Source organism: Myotis yumanensis, unplaced genomic scaffold (assembly GCF_028538775.1).
Source record: "Myotis yumanensis isolate MYYU_CA2020_CCGP unplaced genomic scaffold, mMyoYum1.0.hap1 SCAF_13, whole genome shotgun sequence".
Lineage (NCBI taxonomy): Eukaryota > Metazoa > Chordata > Mammalia > Chiroptera > Vespertilionidae > Myotis > Myotis yumanensis.
In genome coordinates this window covers 56,592,462-56,613,969 of record NW_027223764.1, presented here as the reverse complement: position 1 = coordinate 56,613,969, position 21,508 = coordinate 56,592,462, and the positions used below count along the sequence as shown (strand labels likewise).

Here is a 21,508-nt window from a genome sequence, read left to right as displayed (position 1 = left end):
TATTTATGTTTCTATTTATAGAGACACCTAGGCTCTATGTGCGCCTGTAGAGGACGGGTTTGCACTGTCAGTACAAATACGCCGTCTGCTCAGGAGCCTGTGCACTGACTGAGCACTGGATCCAGCCCGGCAGAAGCAGGACCTGCCTCCGGGTTGGACGCAGCCCCCCAACCTCCCCCCGCCACGAGTCTGACCCTGAGCCACCCATCCGTCCCCCAGGCCCAGGCCTCGCTCCTCTGTGCCCCTCCAGCCCTGGCCCCCTCATCCCCTGTGTGGACTCGCTCTATCACTGCTCAAATCCGTCATTTACCTGGTGGGGATCAGATGAGGGGAGAGGGAGGCAGAGGCAGAGGAAGAGGAAAGGGAATTGTGTAGAGGTCATTTAGGCATTCGCTCCTTTCTTGTCCCCGGAGCGGGGCCCTTGCTTCCTGCTTCAGCCAAAGGAACTGGAGGTCACCCCTCCTGCCCATTCTGTGGAGACCCTGCTCATTGCTGTCAACGAGGCCTCCGTGCCCTGTGAGAGGCTGGCAGGAAGGGTTGCCTGTGTTATCCTGGATAAAGAGGTAAACTGAGGCAAGTTTGAGTGACCAGAAGTCGAGTTTTTGCAGAAATAGCAGAGGAGTCACCATGGGACTCGCGCTGTGCAAACTACAGGGGAGCCCGTTGAGGGTGTGGGCGCGGTATTCATGGGCCAGGAGCCACAGGGGTCAGATCCGGCCAGAGTCCAAGTGGCAAGTTCATCGGCTTGAGCGGAAAGATTGTGGGCGCATGTTCATTGTGAGGAGCTAAGTCTCCGTCCTCTCTGAATCAGGTGTTCATGGGAAATCGTCTCAGTTCTTACGTTCTGATCTTCTGGGGCACATGCATGATCTCCGTTTCCTACCCTCTGGGTCCATGTGCGATTGCAATCCTCTCACGGTGGCACAGAGACCCAGCGGCCTCTTTCGGGGACTCTGCTGCCTGGCGGTGCTGCTGTTCCGGGAACTTCAGGAGCAGTAAAAGGATTTCTCTTTATAGGACATTGCCCTGGAGATCTTTTTCCGAAATGGATGCTCCAAGTTTTTTGTCTTCCACAACAGCGATCGGAGTAAGGTCTTCAAAAGGTAAGGGTTGGAAACGCCTCCTCTGAGCAAACTGACCAGGAGCTGGGGGCCGAGGAGCAGGGACCGCTCAGCGCTGTTCACAGAACTGTCCTAGACCCACACGAGGAATCCTCAGGTTAGACACCAGGAAGAACTTACCCACAGAGTTGTTGAAAGCATAGAGAAAGCCTTTGCTCCATCCTGGGAAGCCGGCTTCATCTCAGGGACTGAAGGGGTTTAGGACAGTAATGACTGAAGGAGGAAAAATTGTGCAGACACAACATATTTCAGAAACTGGTGATTTAACAGGCATTCCAGAATTTTCTGGTTTTATTTTCTAATTATCCAAGAATTCTTTGGCTTTATCTTTCCTTTTGATCCAAGTTGCCAATGTTAGTTGTTCTAACTTTACATTTCATTGCAAAGAATTCCAAACACTGATTTCCAACTTCTGCGCGAGCATATTTTCCCTTAAAGAGAGAAGCCTGCTGTTTAGTTTAACTTCTCTCCCTCCCAATAGATTAATCCATCTAAGCAATATAAGCTAAGAAAAAGGTAATACTAATATTTATTTATTTGTATTACTATTAGAGTTGTAGATAATAGATAGAGACTTGTGGGAAGCTAGAGGGGACAGAGGAAGGCAGGTGCCCAGCCGTAAACAGACCCCACAGGAGTTGGAGTCACAGCTGCGCTGTTTGGCTCCACTTTGGCCGGAAGTTGTGAGGTGAGATTTGACATCCTGACCTGAAGGGTCCAGGCCATGTGCACTCAGAGGGTCTAGCCTAGCCTTCCTGGTGGCCCTGGCTGGTCACTGGCACCAGGCCCCGCTGCTGTGCCCACAGGAGAAAACCAGTCCTGCAGAGAGGCTGTCTGCCCAGCGCTGGACACGTCTCCAGTAGCTGTGAGCCTCCCTTTGAGGTTCTTCCGATTTGCCTATGTACGGCCTCCTGATATTTTCTTCAGGTTCCATTTTAGACCGAGCTGAGCAGTGGGCGTGCGAGGCTGACCCTCATGTTTGTGTTCCCTTGTGATTCCTGGGCGCTAACGTTTTCAGTTAATCTAGGAGTTGTGCGTCCCTAGCTCAGTGGTGAGTGGTGCCCACCAGCACCCTGCCCTCCTCGGTGAGCCTGAAATTGAGATGGCACCTGTGCCCAGGGTACAGCCGTGCGTGGTGAGATTGGCAGAGGAGGAATCTAAGACACGTATTTTTATGGTGACATTGTTTTATTGTTGTGGTTGTTATCAGGGCTGAGTGTGCGATGCAGACGTGCTGAGGGCGGTCAGAGGGGCACCAGGTCTGCTGCTCACAGACGGGGTGGCTGGAGGGCTGGCGGGCCCAGCACCCGTCCCTAGCCTGGCTCTGAAAATGTCTCCTTGGTGCTGGAAGGGTCTGCCTCTTGCTGATGAGATGATCTTTCCTTTTTGTGTAGCTTCTGCTCCTTCCAACCCAGCTTGAAGGGGAAAGGTGCCTCAGAGGAACCCCTCCACCTCAGGTAAGTGTGGGCGGGCCTAGCTGTGCTCTCTGGCCGGCTCTGGCCTGGCTCTGACCTCATTCGCCTGATCCTACTGTAAAGCTGTCACGCCAGGAGCACGCAGTCCACCTTCCCCTTTATTGTCCCCTCTCCACCCCCTCCTCCCTCCTCCTCCTCCCAAAGCTCCTTCTGCCGACCGCACCCCTGCAAACAGCCTATGTGTCCCACGTGGTCTGTGGCTTTTCCAGACCAAAATGGCAGAAAGCTGTCTGCCTGTGGTGGGTGGGTGCAGGTTGGCAAAGAGGTGCCAGGCCAGGCCCAGCCTGGGCATCAGCCCTCAGGCAGGGTGTGAACAATCCCAGGTCTGTCCTCCTGTAGGAGACTCTCAGAAAACTCAGAAGCTAAATGAAGGCACGCTGGTGTGCGGGTCCAACTCACTTTACACACTATGACAGGGAGCCTCCTTGCAGGGAATGCTGGGCTTCCAGACCTGCCAAGGCCGCCCTTCACAAGGACCCCCGTTTCCCTGAGGCCGGGGAAACCATTTGGCACGTTGTTAGGAATGAGAACGCAAGAAGGTGGTGGCTAGCTTTGTCCAGGAGTGTGGGTGGGGCAGGGAGGGATGTCCCAGAGGTGGTATTCAACTGACTATGAAATAGGGACTATGAAATAAGGACCCCCAGGCCATTCAAATCACTTATCGATAGTTTGTTATGTGTGGTGTTTGCTGCTTTCAGAGCAGCAAGCAAAACACTCAAACTCTTCCCTGTCCTTATAGTCTCCCAAGGAAGATAGACAGAAAACAATTTACATTAGTGACACTGAAAGCATATTTGACTAGAGGCCTGTGCACAAAATCATGCATGGGTAGGGTTCCTAGGCCTGGCCGGCAATCAGGGCCGATTTGTGGGGTGACTGGCAGGGCAATCGGGGTCCCCACTCTCACCCGCCTTGGCCTGGCGCCACCTGCTCACCTGCTCCACCATCCCGCCATAGTCCCGCTCTCGTGGGGACCCATCAGGACCAGCAGCGCCTCCACTGCTGCCCGTTGCCAGAGCCGCATCAGTGATGCCCACCATGTTCCACGCCGCCCCCTGGTGGTCAGCGCACATCTAACTCCCAGTCGGTCAAACTCCTGCCCATGGGGACGATAGGAGTATGGGTATAAAATAAAAGTAGATAGAGGTAGGGATTGAAATCTTAGGCGGGGTGTTAAGGGAAGGCCTCACCGAGAAGCAATATTAAAATTTGCATGAAGTAGAGAAGCAAGGTGTGCAGAGACTGGGCCGAGGGAGGAGCAGGGTAGGCAGGTGGTGGGCTGGCGCCAGGTGGCTGGCAGCAGGGAGGCTCCCTGGTTCTGGAAGGGTCTCCCTGGTGCACAGTGGGATAAAGGCAGAGCTGGGAGGCAGTTAGGAGTGATCTGGGTTAGGAGTGATGGTGGCTTGGAAACGGGGTGACCGTGAGATGGGGTGGAGTGCCCAGGTTCTGGACGTTGTGAAGGAACCTCTACTGGCATCTGTTGACAAGTCACGTGTGGAGTAAGTGCCTGGGAGAGAAGGGACTCGAGGCGAGGCCCAGAGATCTGGCTGTGAGCACTGGAACATGCCAGGGGAGGAGCAAGGAAGAGCGGCGCTGGGGGTGCTGCCGGAGCTCCGTGTGGGGCCTGTTAGCTCTGACATGCCCACAGACAGCCCGGCGGAATGTCATGTTGGCCTTTGGGTAGGTGAATTTGGAGTCCATGGAAAGGCCCTGCTGAGATGTAGGTCTGGAATAGAATTTAAAGCATGAGACTGGGTAAGATCACCAGGAGAATGAGTGCACCAGGGCAAGAGGTTTAAGGATTGTGCCCTGGGGCGTCCAACCTTTCATGGGTAAGGACATGGGGAGGAACGAGCACAGAGACGGAAAGTTACATCCAGGAAGGCCGGTGTGGCTCAAAGGTTGAGCAGTGATCCATGAACCAAGAGGTCACTGGTTCAATTTCTGGTCAGGGCACATGCCTGGGTTGTGGGCTCAATTCCCAGTGGGGGGCGTGCAGGAGGCAGCTAGCTGATCGATGATTCTCTCTCACCAATGTTTCTATCTCTCTCTCTCTCTCCCTTTCTCTCACTATAAAAATAAATAAAAACATATCTTTTTTAAAAAGAAAGGCAGGAGGAATGGCAGGTGTGGAATATTTCATGAGAGTCAGTTTGTGTTTCAAGGAGGGAGTGGTCAACTCTGCTTGATCAAATGACCACATGCTGCTGGGCGGCTGAGTAAGATGAGAAGTGACCTGTGTAGAACACGGGCCATTGGTGACCTTCAAAAGACCCATTTGAGTGGCTGCCAGCAGAAGCCCCTGTTGTTTCAGGAATAACCCTTTCCTTGGTGGAATGTGTGGAGTCCAGCACATGCCGGGCAAATGTCTAGGAGGCCTGGGTAGCAGGGCCTCTGGAGGCGGTGTGGCTGGTTACCAGCTGAGCTGGATATACTTCAGCAGTTCAACAATAGTGGAGCCCTAGTTGCATATAGAAGCTGAGTGCTTAGCCTTGGACCTCATATCACCTGTTTCATAGAAGCTTCCATCTCCACATGTGGATTTCGCTGCAATGCCCCAGTGACAGTGGTGGAAAGCCATTTCAAACTAACTGAAGCCATCACCTCACATACCTGATGGCGAGACAGGTCTGGCTCCAGGCGAGCTAGATCTCTGGGCTCATAAGTCCTCAGGACCCGTGACTCCCTGTCTCACAGCGGGGGTTTCCTGGGTTGGCTGTTCTCAGCAGACTCCCAGCGTAAGGGCATCACCGCCCCAACAGCCAATCCTGCAGGAAGTCTGCCACACAAGGAATGCTCTGTCTCAGTAATTTTAGCAAAAATCCCCCAAAGTGGTTTTCATCTGCCCCAATTAGGTTAGTACCCATTCCAGAACCAACCAAGTGCTTTCATAGGCCATGGCAGGGTCATGTGCCCACCCACATCCTGGGAGTGGAGTCAGTCCCTCCCAATGATATAGACCACACTGAGGGGAGGTGGTTTCCCACAGCATCAGGGTTCTGTTATCACAGAGGGGTGACTACTGAGGCATCAACCACAGCAGCTGGCCCCGCACTGCCCCGGCAGCAGCTCCCCAGGGCCACAGCACTCATGGCTGTGTGTCCATTTTCTCACTCCCTGGAGCTTCTCTCTTCTTGCATCAAGTCTGACACAAGTCACTTCACTAAACGCCTTTTGCCTCTGCAGACCACCCTCTTATAAACGCCTTGTGTACAATGTCACTCAGTGATCAGGTAGCTGTCCCTACAGCTGGGGGTGGTTCCCTGGCCATTCCTGTTCTATTGTTCTCAGAGTCCGAGGGATGCTTTGTCCCACCAATGCTTGCCTCTATCCACACAGGTAAGGATCTCAATCCCTGTCCCAGACGGAGAGGGCGTAGATAGAGGAGGGGCAGAGGAGCTCAGCTGTGGCTATGGCACTAAGTTGGGTGTCCATACAAAAATGAGTGCCAAGTGGAAGAGTTCATTCTTGCCCTGGGGACGAGTTAAATGTGCAGAAATTACTTCTCTCACCCATAGAGATAACCCTAGACACCCACCTGGGCCCCAGCTGGCCCCTGTGGGACAGCTGAGCCCTGTGCCGATTGCATTTCCATTGTGTTAACATTTTCCTCACGGCCCTCTGAGGCCAATGGAGCAGGATGTTCCACGGCCACTCTGTGCTGGCCTGGCATCGCCCCAACACGGCTCTAAGCATGGAGACCTTTGGAAAATACAAACTGAGTGAGCTGCTGCCCAGCTGGAGTAGCTCAGTTGCTGGAGCATCATCCTATGCAACAAAAGGTTGCCAGTTTGATTCTTGGTCAGGACACATACCTGGGATGTGAATTCAATCCCCATTCAGAGCAGTTACAGAAGACAAGCAATTGATGTTTCTCTCTCTCCTCTCTCTCCCTCCCACCCTCCTTCCCTTACCCTCCCCTCCCTCACCCTAACTTCCTTCCCTCCCTCTCTGCTGGGGGCAGTTGGGAACAGTGCATAGTGCTCCAGGACATGCTTAGTGAGCTAATGGAAGGGGAGCTTTGACACAACGAGGAAGCCCCAGCCACATGGTTGGTCCTAGGCACTGAGGCCACGCAGGCAGCCTGGGCTTATGGCGAGGCTCTGCTGCAGCAGCCAGCGTGGCCTTTGGGATCTAGCCAATTTGACCTCAAGGAGGTGCTCAATAAATTGTAATTCCTTTGCTTAGTTTCAGGATCACCTGCTGTGCATTTGGGGTGTTTGTGGAGCAATTGATTAAAAGCAGGTGGTGTCTATGCTGTGGGCTCTTCTGTGTCTCCTTCCCAGCCCTTCTCTCAACGGCCAGGGGCAGCGCACAGCCTTCCGAGGGCTCAGCGGCCATGGTTCTGTGCCTTTTTATTTGGGCTGCCAAGGGCCATGCAGATCCACACAGTTAGCCTTTAAAAATATCTGGCTGTGTTTTGGACACTCCGGTGACCTCAAGCTTCTCGTTGCTGGAGAAGACATGTGGTCCATTCTGAGAGTTTTCAACCGCCCAGGAAGCTTGGCCTGTGCTGGAGGGTTCCGATCTCGGTCCCCCCGCTCTTGATGACTGCGCTAGCCCTCCGGAGGCCGGCCCCCTACACGGGGACCAGAGCTTTTAAGGGCCAGGGTTTTGCCTATAATTCCAGTGACAATGGCTGCCCACCCCCCTCACCCTGAGCTGAATTCCAAGGAGTTTCTGTGCCTGGGTTACAAGCAGAAAATACTTGCAAAGTCTGGATGAGCCTAGAGCCTGTAATCCACCTGTGTCTCCCACAGCACAAGGCCAGACCATTCTGAAGGCAGGGAGGCGGCATAACCAGGCTCGCTGGGGTGCTGGGCTCTGCCACTGCAGGGCCTTCTAGCAGGAACCCCGCAGGACCCCCTGCCAAGTGCCTGGCAGCCAGAGCACGCCCCATGTTAGACACCCACCACGGGCTCTGCTGCATTGTGAGGGGCCAGTGAGGAAAGTGGAGGAATGGCGGAGTGACAGGGGAGGACAGCTAGCGTGGAATGCGCATGTGACTAACACAGCTATCTGTGCCCTCCACAAAGGGCCTGAAACAGCTTCAAATTTCAATACAAGGTACAATGAGCCTGGAACCATTCATTCGCCGGAGTTCTCTCAAAGGAGAAAAGTAATGTGGTCAGGTACTGGGGTCATGCAACTATAGAAACAAAACCATTGAAACTGTAGAAGCAAAACCATTGGGCTGGCTTACATTGTTTTCCAAGGACGGATAACCAGAAACAGAAGGTTTTGAACTTTTACCCCCAGAAAACTCTTTTTCTTGGCACCGACTATCAAATTTGCCCTTGTCTAAAGGGTAGTGATACCAAAGTCAATTCCGTTTTTAAGAAGTTTGAAGGAAGAGCACTACAGAATCTAATCTTTTATATTGTGTCTCTGGAAAAGCAGGGCCCTCACATGTGGCCCTATTTCTGTACAGACATGTGTTTGGGATGCGCATGGCCTGGCTCAGTGATGCTGCTCCCCAGGGATCTCGGTTCATCTGGAGCCCAGGGTTAGAGACCTCAGCGACGCAAGGCGAGGCTGCCCGCAGGCTCCTCCCTCCTCACACGTCCTCAGATCCGTGGGAGGCCCCTTCCAGGGCCATGCTCTCTGATGAGGGACGCACTCACTGATGTGTCCTCAGGCCCAAGGTGCCCTGGGCTGGAGGACACTGTTGGGTGTGACCCGGTCTTTGGGTGGTTGCGGTTTCTGAACTGTTCTCTCAGTTGGATAGTTTACTTAATAACGTTTAGAATGAAATACACTTTTGGGCACAAGGTTCTGCAGTTGAGCGTTGTCAGAATTTCCTTTATAGATTATCTTTGAAAAGCAATGGAAGAACTTAGAAAACAAACCATAACCGGCTATAAAGATCTATAAGAAGATGACCTTCCAAGACAGTCACTAACACCCAGGCCCCCTGCCGGCAGCGTGGAGGCTAAGATTCAAGTCCACCTCCCCCTGCGTTCCGCAGCCCTACTCTCTAGAGACCACGGGGCTGAGCAGCGTGAGGCCGAGCATGTGAGCCCTGCTTGCTTAGTGAGGAGAGCTGCCGCCCCCCACTGGGCACATAGATGTGCTCCTGGGCTTCTCAGCAGCACAGCCTGGGAGGGCAGCTGCAGAGACCATGTGGCTCAGACCAGGCCCACAGCAGAATCGCTGGAAGGCAGAAACTCACTAGTTCAAGGTCCCCAGCCACCCACTGAAAATTTGGGACATGGGTAAAGATGCCAGGCATTTTCTTTTATTTTAGCATCTTTCTCAGGAATCATGAAGGACGCGATCAACAATGGTAGCTTAGATTAGGTTGGTAAACTGAGGCAAAGGGACTCTTTATCCTGAAATGCCGTAGCTCGGGGGCTCCTGAGAGCTTTCAGCTTCCCACGGTCACTCACAAGCTAGCTCTTGACACATGGCCACAGATCTGTTTATTGCCGCATCTAGCTTGTGAGATGGTCTTTAACTTTTTTATTGTAAATTAACTCTGGAATCACAGGAAGTTGAAAAAATGATACGTAGAGTCCCCATGAAGCCTTCATTGAATTCCCCCCAATAGTTGCATTTTACGCAACTACAGTACAATTTCAAAACCGGGAAATCGTCATTGGTACAATATGTGTGCACAGTCTTTTGCCGTTTTGTCATATATGTGGTTGTGTGCAACTACCACCATCAACAACAATTCGTTTTATCCCTCTGCCACCCCCTCTTCCTAAGACATGGCTGAGGACGAAAACACAATGAAGCACCTAGAACAAGGCTGGCGAGTAAACGGCACCTGCATGCCAATCACTCAATGGGCAGCGAACCCAGGAGCGGTGCTTGGAGAGGGCATGGAGGACAAGGGCAGCGGGGACTGAGTGTGATGGGGCAGAGAGTGCTGGCATAGCTCAGTGGTTGTGTGTTGACCTATGAACTAGGAGGTCAAGGTTCCATTCCTGGTCAGGGCGCCTGCCCGGTCGCGGGCTGGATCCCCAGTTGGGAGCATGCAGGAGGCAGCCCAACGATGATTCTCTCTCATCATTGATGTTTCTATCTCTCCCTTTTCCTTCCTCTTAAATCAATAAATATATATATATATATATTTTTTTTAAAAAATATGGAGTTGTCACGACTAAGCATTACGAATAGAAATGGACAGTGAGGAGTGAAGAAATGCAGTCTGCTGTCTGCTCCGGCTTATAATGTGAACAAAGAAATATGCTCCTCCCTCTGAACCATAGACCTCCATCGACTTTTCCATTGACTTCCATAGTACTTGCCGCCAACACAGAAGAGCCTTGATTAAAGCATTTAAAAGCTTTGCTAAAAGTGGTTTTCTTGACCTTTTGTTTTAGGCAGTATGGAGGTGTGGGTGGTCCAGAAAGTTCTCTCCTCTGCAAAGACTGGCTCCACCACTGTCATTTCTGCCCAAAGATCTGGTACAAAGATGGACACTGTCCGGAGTGGGATTTCAGCTTGAGATGCACCAAGCCCAGGTCTTAGAGAACTGACTTCTATTGAGGGCTTCCCCGTGTGCTGTCCCTGTAGGTGCTCAGTGACCCTTAGGGTTGGGGTCGTATCATTCCCACATTACAGAGGAGGGAGCCAAAGCTAAGTAAGAAGCCCAGGGCAATGGCAAGAGGAAGAGCTGCCCTGAACCTAGCTCTGGCCAACTGCGCTTTTGATGTTCTCTCAGCCGAGGCGGATGGGCCGAGAGCCTGCCTTCTTCTGTCTGTCTTCTTCCAGTGTCTTCCCTACAGGTGGCCCAGGGTGAGCCACACTTTGCCCTACGGGATGCAATTCCTGCACCCAGCACAGGGCCTGGTAAGGTACTTATTTATTGACTGCACCAGCCCATACCTGCAGCCATTCTTTCCTTCCTCCCACCAGAGACTGGAAGAGAATTGGGCAGAGTGAGAGGGGAGTGGAGCCTCCTCATTCACAGCCCAGGGCCTGCAGGCTGAGTGTAGAGAAAGCGCCTAGAGCAGATTATGCAGAGAGAGAGAGAGAGAGAGAGAGAGAGAGAGAGGGAACTGCTCAGAGCTCAGGAGAGCCAGGATGGTTACCTGGGATGCTTTAATGATATCTTCCCACCTCTGCTTTGTTCCCTTCCAAGGCTAATGTCCTCTGCCTCCTAGCTGCCCCTGACCTTTCAAGCTCTGACCCAAAGCAGCTCCACAGAACAAGCCCCACACTTGGGAGCTGGTGGTTAGTCCTGAAGTGCAGATAATGAAGCTAAGAGTGTGGCTATCTCAGCTGCCGGGTCATGGGGCTGCGGCAGAGGAGAGTTCTGGAGCAGCAGTGAGATGTACAGCCCTTTCCCCACTCCTATACCTGCATATGCGGGGGTGTGCACGCCGAGAGACAATGACCAAGAACCAAGAGCCCTTCAGGCAACAAAACCACAAGCCAAGACGGTAGGGAAAGTACTTTATGGGCTTAGCTGAAAGCACTATTGCAGTCATGGGGTAATCTCTCAATTTTCTGTGGAAGCAGCCCATTGCCATCTTTCCTCCCTCCCTGTTCCCTTTCTGCCTCAGGGTCAGGTTACAAGGTCACCTCCATTCTTCCTGGGACTCCTTGGCCGTGGAGTTGGGCGCGATTAAATTGGTGAAGGCGGCCTTTTTCGGTGTCCCCGGGACTAGGCTCTTGATTTTGTTCAGCTTCTCTCGGGCCTGTTGGCATTTTTTCAGGCAATTCCCACACAGATCCTTCGCCTCTACCAGATATAAGTTATCCAGCCTCTTGATGTTATCTAAGAAGACATCCGTCTCCTCGGGCTGGAGGAAGGGGTTTCGCTTGGTGTTGAGCTTCTTCAGCTTGGGGAGCTTGGAGATGCTGGTGGGGATGGCGCTGAGCAGGTTGTCATGGAGCCCGACCTCATGGAGCTCCTTCAGAGCACCCAGTGTGGTGGGCACACTGTCCAGGTGGTTCAGGCCTAAATTCACGGTGCGGATATTCTTAAGCTGGTTGAGTTCCACGGGCAGCCCGTTGGTGGTCAGCCTGTTGTTGCTGGCATTAAGGAACAGCAGACTAGTCATTTGGCCGATGGACTCAGGGAGCTTGTCGATGTAGTTGCTGTGCAGGTCCAGCCACCGTAGGCTCTGGAACTTGGAGATTGAATCGGGGATCCTCTTGAGCATATTCCGGCTAAGATCGAGCTCATCTATGTCATTGAGTTTCAGAATACACTTTGGGAAGGTGGTGATTCCCATCTTGCTCAAGTCGAGGCGTTTTCTCCCATCGAATGTGATTTTGATACAATTCTTGGCCACATTGAGGGTGATCTTCTTGCCCTTGGGGCTCTTCCCACTCTTGGCCATGTTTTTTAGTGAAGGATATGTTTGAAGTGTGCTGTTGTGGTTGGTTGGTGATCAGGTTGAGGAAAAAGTCACTTGAAGCTGCTAGAAGATATACTCTGAAAAGAGAAAAATATCAAGTTAGGAGATGACACAAGAGTATTGGACTTCCCCCAAAGCATAATGCTTTGCTCTCTAACAGTTTAAAAGGAGAGAAAGAGGAAAATGGAGAGAAATTAGGGCATCAGCAGAAGTCACTGAGACAAAGACCTTCAGTAAACTGCATGCCTTCCTCAGACCTCTGTTCCCAGATGTAAGTAAGAGGGGCTGCAGGAGGCTCAGTGTCCACCTAGCTGTGTCGTTTCCTGGCTTAATAATCTCTCCAATGTCCTGGACTTTCAAATACACCCGACCCCTCCCAGCCCAGGGGTACATGTAATGGTGTATGTGTGTCCTCTTGGCTACCTACCACTTCCCAGACCCTCACAGAAACCTAGTCTTTCTTTAGAGTTATGTTAAGGTTGCCACAGTGTATCTGCTGAATCTTCAGTAGGACCACAGCATGGACATGAGGAGACAAATGCTTGTGGTGGATGGGTGGCCACGGTGCCTGCAGTTCCTCTGCTCCGTCATTCAGGCTCTTTCTCAGGAACCAAGTTCATGTAGCACATGAAGCGCCAGCAGCCAGGCGTGTGCGCCATCACCACGCTTTCCTCATCCGATAATCCTGTGTCCAAGGGAAGTGGGTGAAAGCTGCCCACCCCGTGCTCCCTGTAAGCCACCACGGCCACTCCTCGGAGGGTCCCACCCTGTGCTGGTCCTCCTGGACCACAGCCTCCTGGGATGGAGGGAGGTCCCCAGAGTCAGCCCGTGAGAGCATCGGTCAGTTCAGCCCTCAGCATCGTCAATGTTCTTCTGAGAAGCCTGGAGAGCAGAACCTCTTCTTTAGAAACAAGGACCCACCACATTCAGGCATAATTACTGAGCACAGCACCATGGCCAGTAGCATTGGAGTCTCTATATCAGTGGTTCCCAAACTTATTTGGCCTACCGCCCCCTTTCCAGAAAAAATATTACTCAGCCCCTGGAAATTATTTTTTTTTAATTTTAATAGCAGTTACTCATCGCCCCCAAATGCACCTGTGGCCATCACTGCCCCCCTGGATCGCTGCAGCGCCCACCGGGGGGCGGTAGCGCCCACTTTGGGAATCACTGCTCTATATCATGTTGCTCTGAGAAACCAGAGGGAGTAAAGCAGCTTGGAAACAAAAGTCCAGCCTACTCGGGTGAGAGGAGTCAGTCCGCTCTGCCTAGGCCACCGCGAGTGCACCACCTCCAGGTCCTGCATGGACAGCGCGCTCCCAGCACGCCGGCCACAAAGGCTGCCAGGCGGCAGGAGAAGTAACTCAAAAGTGGGAGCAGCTGTGCCCCGAGATGATAGAAAGATTTCCAAGAAGAGCCTCTCTCTCTGGCCCAGAATAGCAACGGGGCCTGTTAGGTTCAGAGTGGGTATGCGAGGCCTGGCTTTACCCCCCTGCCTCGGCCCCAGGCAGACCTGCATGGCAGCCAGCCAGGCAGGCCCGGAACCCGGTACCCGGAACCAAGGCAGAGAGCCATTCCCTGCCCACACTGGTCCCAGGAGGAGGTTGCCTTTCTCTCTCCTACTGTCACTTGGCCCTGGAGGCGGAGAGGGTGGCAGGAAGTGAACAGCGGATTTAGAAAACAAAAGGCCTGGATTTCTAACCAGAAGACCAAGGGCGCTGGCGGGGGCGTTGAGGGAGCCACTCAGTGTTGGGGAGATTGCACAGAGGAGGAAGTTTAATAAAGTTGTGCGTGAACTCCTGGACGCACCCTGAGCTGCCGGTGCACGAATGAAACCCTGAATAGGGTCTGCAGTACCTTGCCCCACACCCAGAGCCCCACAGCTCAGACTGAGCTGAGAGAGACCGCTGTGCAGGTGCCAGGCTGGTGCCTGGGTGGGACAGAGGGCCTGGCCCCACCAGCACGCAAAGCCTCTGAAACCTGGAGGGACATTGTAACCATGATCGCAGAATCAACAGAAGCGCAGAACGTGCGCCTCTGGTGCCGGATAAAAACATACATCTCCATCTCCATAGTGACCTGTAGATGTAGCCCTAGAGGAAGAGAGGTAAAGTTGTGGCACAGAAAAGTATTTGAAGGAAAAAACGGGTAAAATTTGTGAAATTTGGTGAAAGACATAAAATTAACTTGCAAGAAGCTCAGCGAACTCCAAGAGGATAACTGAGTTTAAAGAAATCCACACCCAGAAACATCATCAAACTGCTCAAAATTAAACAGAATGTTGAAATCTGCCTGAGAAAAAGGACACATTACCTTCAGGGAACGGCAGTGAGACAGCCCCTGGAGTCAGCAGAAACCACAGAGGCCAGAGGTGCCACAAGTTATCTTTTAAATTGCTGGGGGGAAACAACCTGGACAAAACAGTGAATAAAGGAATCCTCTATGAACGCCAGCAAAATAGGCATTGTCGAATTAATGGAAAATAAAAGGATTGCCACTAGCTGAACTGCTGTGAAAGAAATGCCTCCAAGTTCCTCAGGTGAGAGGGACCCAAACGAGAGAGACACTGTGCTTTGGGCTAAACGTAAGAAGAGCAACGGAAATGGTAAATTTCCGTGGAACATAATTGACTATTTTCTCCCCTTAAGGTCTTTAAAATATTTGTGATGGTTGAAAGCAAGATTGTTAATACTGTCTCATGGGGTTTTCAATGCACAGAGGTGGGATCTGACAAGCACAACATAATGGGGGAAATGGACGGGAGCTGACGGGAGGCAAGGCTTTTGCATTGCTTTTGAAGTGGTAAAAAGTGGTAAAATAGTAACTCTAAGTAGACCATGGAAGGTAAGTGTGCTGTTTAAATCTCCAGAGCAATCACTAAAGTCAGTAAAAACTAGGTGCATAAAGTTGAAAATAGATTTTATGTATAATTATAAAAAGTATAATATTATGTATATCTGCCTATATATAATTATAAGTATATATGTAGTAAAAATTCAATATATAAATTACATTTATGCATCTAGGAAAAATTCAAATAATATAAAAGCAAGAGGGAAATGGAAGAAGCAAAATACAACTATTAAAATAGCAGACCTAAATCCAAGCATTTCAACACTTACATTAAATGCGAATGTCCCAAACACGCCCATTAAAAGCCTAACTACCAGAATGGATGATAAAAGAAAAGACCCAATCATATGCTATCTTTAAGAAATCCACTTTAAATAAATAAAAGTAAGTTTTAAAACATAGGAAAACACATACTATGCAAACACTAAAGAAAAACTGAGTGACTTTATTAATATCAGTATAGACAAAGTATATTTCAGAGCATGAAAATTTACCTGATATTAAGAGTAATACTATAAAATATAGTGTTGATAAAGGGACATTTTATCAAGAAGATAAAAAAAATCCTAAATGTGTGTATACTGAACAACAGAGCTTTGATATAAATGAAGCAAAAACTGGTAAAATTGAAAGAATAAATGGAAAAATGCATAATTACAATAGGAAATGTCAATTCTGATTTCTCAATAATCAATACAACAACTAGAGAGAAATTCAGCAAGAAATAGGATTGCTCAGTTTCGGCTCTATGGCCATTTGGGGCCAGATAGCTCTTTGTTGTTGGCGGGGGTGGGCACTGATGGGAGGGGGGCCTCTCCTGTGACTGTAAGATGTTTATCAACAGAAGGTCAGAAGGCTCTACCCGCGAAATGCCAGTAGCTCTATACTACTAATAACAATCAATAATGTCTCTAAATATCGCCAACTGTCCACTGAGGGCAAAATTGCCCCCCTACTCCCACCATGAGAACCACCAACATAGAAGAACTGGACATTACCGTCAACTGACTGGATCTAGTTGACATGTGAAAACACTCTACCAGCAACAGAATACACATTCTTCTCAAGCACACATACAGCATTCGCAATTCTAGACTATCTTCTTAGCCACGAAGCAAACCTTAACAAATATAAATGAATTAAATGAGCAATATCAGAACTGTAACTGGAAAAAAATCTCCAAATAATTAATTTAAAAAACATTTACAAATACTTCATGAGTCAAAGAAATCTCAAGGGAAATTAGAAAAAATATTTCAACTGAACAAAAATGAAATAGAACATATTAAAACATATGGTATGCAACTAAAGCAGTGATTAAAGAGAACAGTATGGTTTTAAGTGTTCATACAAAGAAAATTTTAAAAATCAGTAATATAAATTTCCACCTTAGGAAACTAGTAAAGAATAACAAAATAAACCTTTAGCATGCACAAGGAGGAAATAATAAAGACAAGAGCAGAAATAAAAAGGAGTAAAACCAAAAGGAGAAAGACAATGGAGAAAATCAGTAAAACTAAAAGATTGTTCTTTAAAGGTTAATAAAATTGATAAATCTCTAGTCAGTCTGACAATGGAAAAAAGGGATGCCAAAAATTATTAATATAAGTAATTAAAAAGAGGATATGACTAAAATCCCACAGACATTAAAGGGATGATTAGGGACTAATACAAACAACTCTAGAATAAACTTTAAAGTTGACCACAAACTAATCTCACTCATGAAGAAATAGAAAACCCATAAAAATCTATATTTATTAAAGAGACTGAATTTATAGTTGAAAGCTTCCACCAAAAACTCTAAGCTCTGTTGTAAATGCTTCCCTCCATGTCCCGCGTGGTTCAGGGTTCAGGATCTGGAAGAGGAGCCGCACACAAATGAAAGAGAAAAGACAAGAGATAATTTGGGAATATTGGGGGACCAGACGGGTAAGTCCAACTCAGGAGGAAGGACTTCCACCGGTGCTCAGGCCAGCACCGACCTTTTATAGTCAGAGGTAAACAAGGCAGTGGTCACCATAGTTACACAGTTCTTGTGAGTTTCACCTGTTTTGACCATAGTTACACTTCCTGCACTTCCCTCAGCCCATTAGCCTCCCAGATAAGATCTAGGGAGTGTTATAAGGTCAAGCCTAATTATGCTAAGAGGACTGAGCCCTCTAAGCTGGGACTTGTGACTTTGCCAGCAGGTCAGTCCGAGGTTCAACCCTATATCGGTTCCCCACAAGGCCCAAATGATTTTATTGGCAAATTTTACCAAATATTTAAAGATGACAGCAACAATTTTTACATGATCTTTTCAAGAAAATAGAAGAAGGAATACTAGTAATTCCTAACTTATTTTTCTGAGACCAGCGTTCTAAAAAAAGAAAACTATGGAGCAATATCCTTGATGAACAGAGGCATAAAAGTCTTCAACCAAATTGATAAATTCAATCTAGCAATATATAAAAAGAATAATACACAACAGCCAAGTGGGAATGCAAGTTGATTCATTATTCAGAAATCGGTGTAATACAGCATATTAACAGGTTCAAAAGAAAAAAGTACATGATCATATCAAGTGATGCTGAAAAAACACGGTACAAAATTTAACATCTATTCGTGACAAGAACTTTCAGCAAACCAGTGACATAAAGGCATTTTCATAACCTGATAAAGAGCTTTCTCTCTCTCTCTCTCTCTCTCTCTCTCTCTCTCTTCCTCTCTCTCTCTCTCTCTCTCTCTCTCATACACACACACACACACACACACACACACACACACTAAAGCTAAATCAGGCTTGGTGATTAATTAAATGGTTTTCCCCCTAAGTTTGGAAACAAAGCAAAAAGGTACACTCTTGTTATTCCTACTCAATATTTTACTGGAATTCTAGCCAGTGCAATAATGCAAGAAAAATAAAAGGCATGCAGATAAAAAAGGATGAAATAAAACTGTCCCAATTTACAGATGCCCTGATTTGTCCACAAAGAGAATCCTATGGAATTTAGTGAGTTTAGCAAGGTTTCAGGATACAAGGTTAACACTCAAAAACCCCACTGCATTTCTATATACTATTAATGCAAAAATGTGAAAAATAGTAATGCTTTAGAAATAAAAACATTTATGTATTTCACATAAGTAAAAAAAAACTGTGCAGGATTTCTATGACCAAAATTACAAAACACTGATGAAAGAAAGTAAAGATCTAAATAAATGTAGAAACATACCATGACCATGAGTTGGAAGACTCAGTATAGTTACAGATTGCTGGCCATGGTGGGCAGCTGAAGCTGCACATGTGTTAGAGCTCAGAGGGCTATCTGCACAACAAAAGGCAATTTTATTGTAAGTAAATTTGAAATTTCTTTAAAATATTTGGGACTCTTTATTCTACTTGTGTCTCTTACCACAGTTGCTTGCTCAGCCCAGCTTGGAAGTCTGTGACGTTTTTATACCCATCCCACCCCCAGCCCTGCTGTGCCTTGTAGAGTTCATCCAAACGCATACATGCGGGCACTGCCGTGGCACATGTCTGCCATGTGTGTGTGCATGTGCACACTGTGGGGAACAGCTCTGCAGGGCGGTGTGTCAGAACTGTCCGACTGCGCTTGAGTTGAAATTTAATTTTAAAAAGATGGACTAACCAGGGCACCTCTGTTCTGATCACGGTGATCAATGACCTCCTCATGTGCGTAGCCAGACTTAGCAAAGGAAAGGGCAAGGTGCCCAGTACATTTGCGCTTGCGATGAATAAAGGGTAGTTTTTCGCATGCCTGTGTCCCCACAGTGCAGAGCACCGTCTTTTATTGGCAACTCGATCCCATGGGCCTGAACTAATAGTACAGCTTTCTTTGTCCGTGACCCTAACTAGTCCTTTGGGACTCAAGCCAAGCGTTCCTTTATTTGTTCACTCATTCAAAAGCCTATTGAGAGCCTCTACACATCGAGCTTGCTACACAGCTGAGCAGTGAACATGGCCAGTCCCCAAACTCAAAGAGCTAAAGCCTAGCTGGTTACTGATCTGGCCACCGGGGTCCCCTGGGCACCCCGAAGCCTGGGCTCTCTTTGTGTGTCTTATACAAGGTAAAGTTCAGCTCAGGGGGGCAAACACAGGAAGCGAGGGTTCGAGGGGCCCTAGAAAGGAAGGGTGCTTCCAGGAGAGTGGAGATGCAGCCAGTTTGGTCCAGCTGAGCCTGCTCCCCTGCCCCCACAGGTGGAAGCCGTCCCAGCTCTGATGAGTGATGGGGAGGAAGCAGCCTGAGCTGTCTACAGAGCACTGCTCCATTAAGGAGCTTCTCTCCAGCAGGAACTGCAGCTCTGAGCCTGCCCATTAATCACTGCGAGGCTGCGTAGGGGCTGGCAGGATGCACTTCACCTCCTCCCCAATGTGTCTGGGTCCCAGAAAGCCCCACCCCCACCACGCTTCCCTCAGGATCACCTGACCCGTCTGGTCCGCTTGCTCTTGGTTGTGGAGGGCAGGGTGTGCTGTGTGGCTCAGAGTCCAGGCTGGGCCCTAAGCTGGCGAGAGCCACTAGAAGCAGACCACTGACAGAAGCCCACACAGACCAGGGCCTCCCTTCTCTCACATGGTGGGCACCTGCCCGCCTGCCCACTGAGTGGGAGAGTTAACATTGGCAAAGGAAGTGTGAAAGAGATGATCTTTGGATTCAACTAAAACAAGTTAGATGGTCTGTTATCAATTCCCAGAATCCTAAAGGGTAGGACCAACCCACAGGGAAGCTGGCAATTATAGACAGGAAGAGATGTGAATATATGGTTGGATGGCTGGACAGATAGATTGACAGATGGATAGACAAATAACAGATTATATTTCACAAGAGCAGCTCAGAAGGCCAAATATGAGATGTTTCTAAATGTACTACATTGTCTTGTCTTGTACAATTTGTTTTTGTACTTTGGAAAAACTGGACCAGTTTGGTTTGACTTTAATTTCTAATTATTTTTTAATCTAGTCATTGTGAAACAAACAGCATGGTGGGACACCCCATGGATATCTAAATTAAAAATGTAATGGTAACCCATATTTTAATGGAAATATTTGCAAGCATTTCAGTTGTAAGATCATTATCATCACTATGATAATAGAGTTTATCTGCTGCTTCACGCTCATGTATCTTACTATTTTTAAGTAAGACTGACTTTGGGTATATCTGATATTTTTAAACATCTTGCTAACGTGATCTCGCAATAATTATTTCATCCTTTTGACTGAAGCATTGAGATGCAGGATAGACACATTGTAGAACGAAAAGCCTCAAAGTCACCACTTTTTCACAGCCAGGATTTGGGACTAACTTCATAGCAAGGTTCATGCCAAATGGATGAGAAATATGTTTTGCTTGCAGGCCATTTCTCAAGGGAAAATGATGCAGACTTTCTCAGGAGTCACTGCATCTATCCTCTCCTACAGCTCTCACGAGACCCACTCACTGGGCATGTCACAGGCCCGCCTCACCTCTGCTGAGACTCCCGTTGTGGCTGCAGATCACCCCTGTGCCCACCGCCCTCCCTGGAGTGAGCTGTGCCTTCACGTGGGCCACCAAGGGGTGTATCTGGAACTTTTTGGCTGGGCCTCTAGAATAGGCATTTGACTCTGCAGAGTGTGCAAGGGGTGGGAGACAGGGGGAATAGCATTCGCCAGCGCCTGTGGGCTAGGAGCCGGGCTCTGCTACCCGAGGCACAGTGCTATCTGGTTTTTGGACAGTCTCAATGGGAATATAAAAATGAAGAGTGCAATTGTAGGCAGGCGGGACCACTTGTAGAAGGTTCCAGTGCTCAAGATGGCTTGTGGAGGGGGTTCGCCTCCAGATTTCTCAAAAGATGGCTGTGCTTAAGCCCTAACCAGTTTGGCTCAGTGGATAGAGCGTCGGCCTGCGGACTGAAGGGTCCCGGGTTCGATTCTGGTCAAGGGCATGTACTTTGGTTGCGGGCACATACCCAGTGGGGGGTGTGCAGGAGGCAGCTGATCGATGTTTCTCTCTCATCATCGATGTTTCTAACTTTCTATCCCTCTCCCTTCCTCTCTGTAAAAAATCAATAAAATATATATATATATTATTTTTAAAAAAAGATGGCTATGCTCAGAGCTCCCCGCTGTGAGCAGGACTAATGTGAACTCCACTGACAGTGAGCCCCGTATCCTCAGGGCACTTTCCTTAAAGGGGTGCCCAGCCACTCAAACACTAGTCCCTACCTACTGTGGAGCCACAAAATGCTCAGGGAGACTCAGACTTTGGAGGGACCCCAAAGCCTGTGGACTCACACCTACCCTCCCAGGCCGGCCCACAGGGCACCTGACAACAGCAGCTGCAGGCTAGGCCCAGCTCCCCCCCAACCCCCCAAAAGAACGAATTAGCTTGCCTCCAGGAGAACCAGCACTTCCAAAGTTGCCCCCTCAAAGGAGAGAACTAGAGTTTGAAGCAGCTGTTGTTTGGCAAACTCTATCTATAAATGCAGGCCACCGCCAGGGAGACTTACCCTGTTCCAGGTCTTCCTCCTCAGCTGTGAGACTCTGTCGCCTGGCAACAGGACTCTCCCCTGCAGGTAATTAGCATAGTCCCGAAGCCAGCCTGCAGGAAGAACAGTGGCTGAAAGGGTCTCCAGGCACCCAGCTTGGCGCACAGTTCTCCCCAGTGGGCACCGCCCACCCGCAACCAGTGGGAGGGTCCCAGCCCCAGGACGACAGGCCTCTGTCCATGGCGACGGCCGCGTGGGCCTTGCAAACAGGGAAAAGCCA

At 49.2% G+C, this 21,508-nt stretch overlaps 2 protein-coding genes across 4 annotated transcripts in view; one reads left to right on the top strand and one right to left on the bottom strand.

Moving 5' to 3' along the window:
• Nucleotides 1–21,508, top strand: part of WDFY4 (WDFY family member 4) — a 228,714-nt gene that overhangs the window by 165,421 nt on the left and 41,785 nt on the right. For all 3 annotated transcript variants that reach the window (XM_070433182.1, XM_070433181.1, XM_070433180.1), the window contains 2 exons: nucleotides 1,018–1,103; nucleotides 2,516–2,578. In XM_070433182.1, the coding sequence (XP_070289283.1) occupies nucleotides 1,018–1,103; nucleotides 2,516–2,578 (149 nt within the window). The remainder of the gene's footprint in view (nucleotides 1–1,017; nucleotides 1,104–2,515; nucleotides 2,579–21,508) is intronic.
• LRRC18 (leucine rich repeat containing 18) lies at nucleotides 10,994–21,328 on the bottom strand. Its single transcript, XM_070431979.1, has 2 exons — nucleotides 21,250–21,328; nucleotides 10,994–11,990 (listed from the first exon to the last, which is right to left on the bottom strand). The coding sequence occupies exon 2, from the start codon at nucleotides 11,893–11,895 to the stop codon at nucleotides 11,128–11,130; it is 768 nt and encodes a 255-aa protein (XP_070288080.1). The 5' UTR covers nucleotides 11,896–11,990; nucleotides 21,250–21,328; the 3' UTR covers nucleotides 10,994–11,127.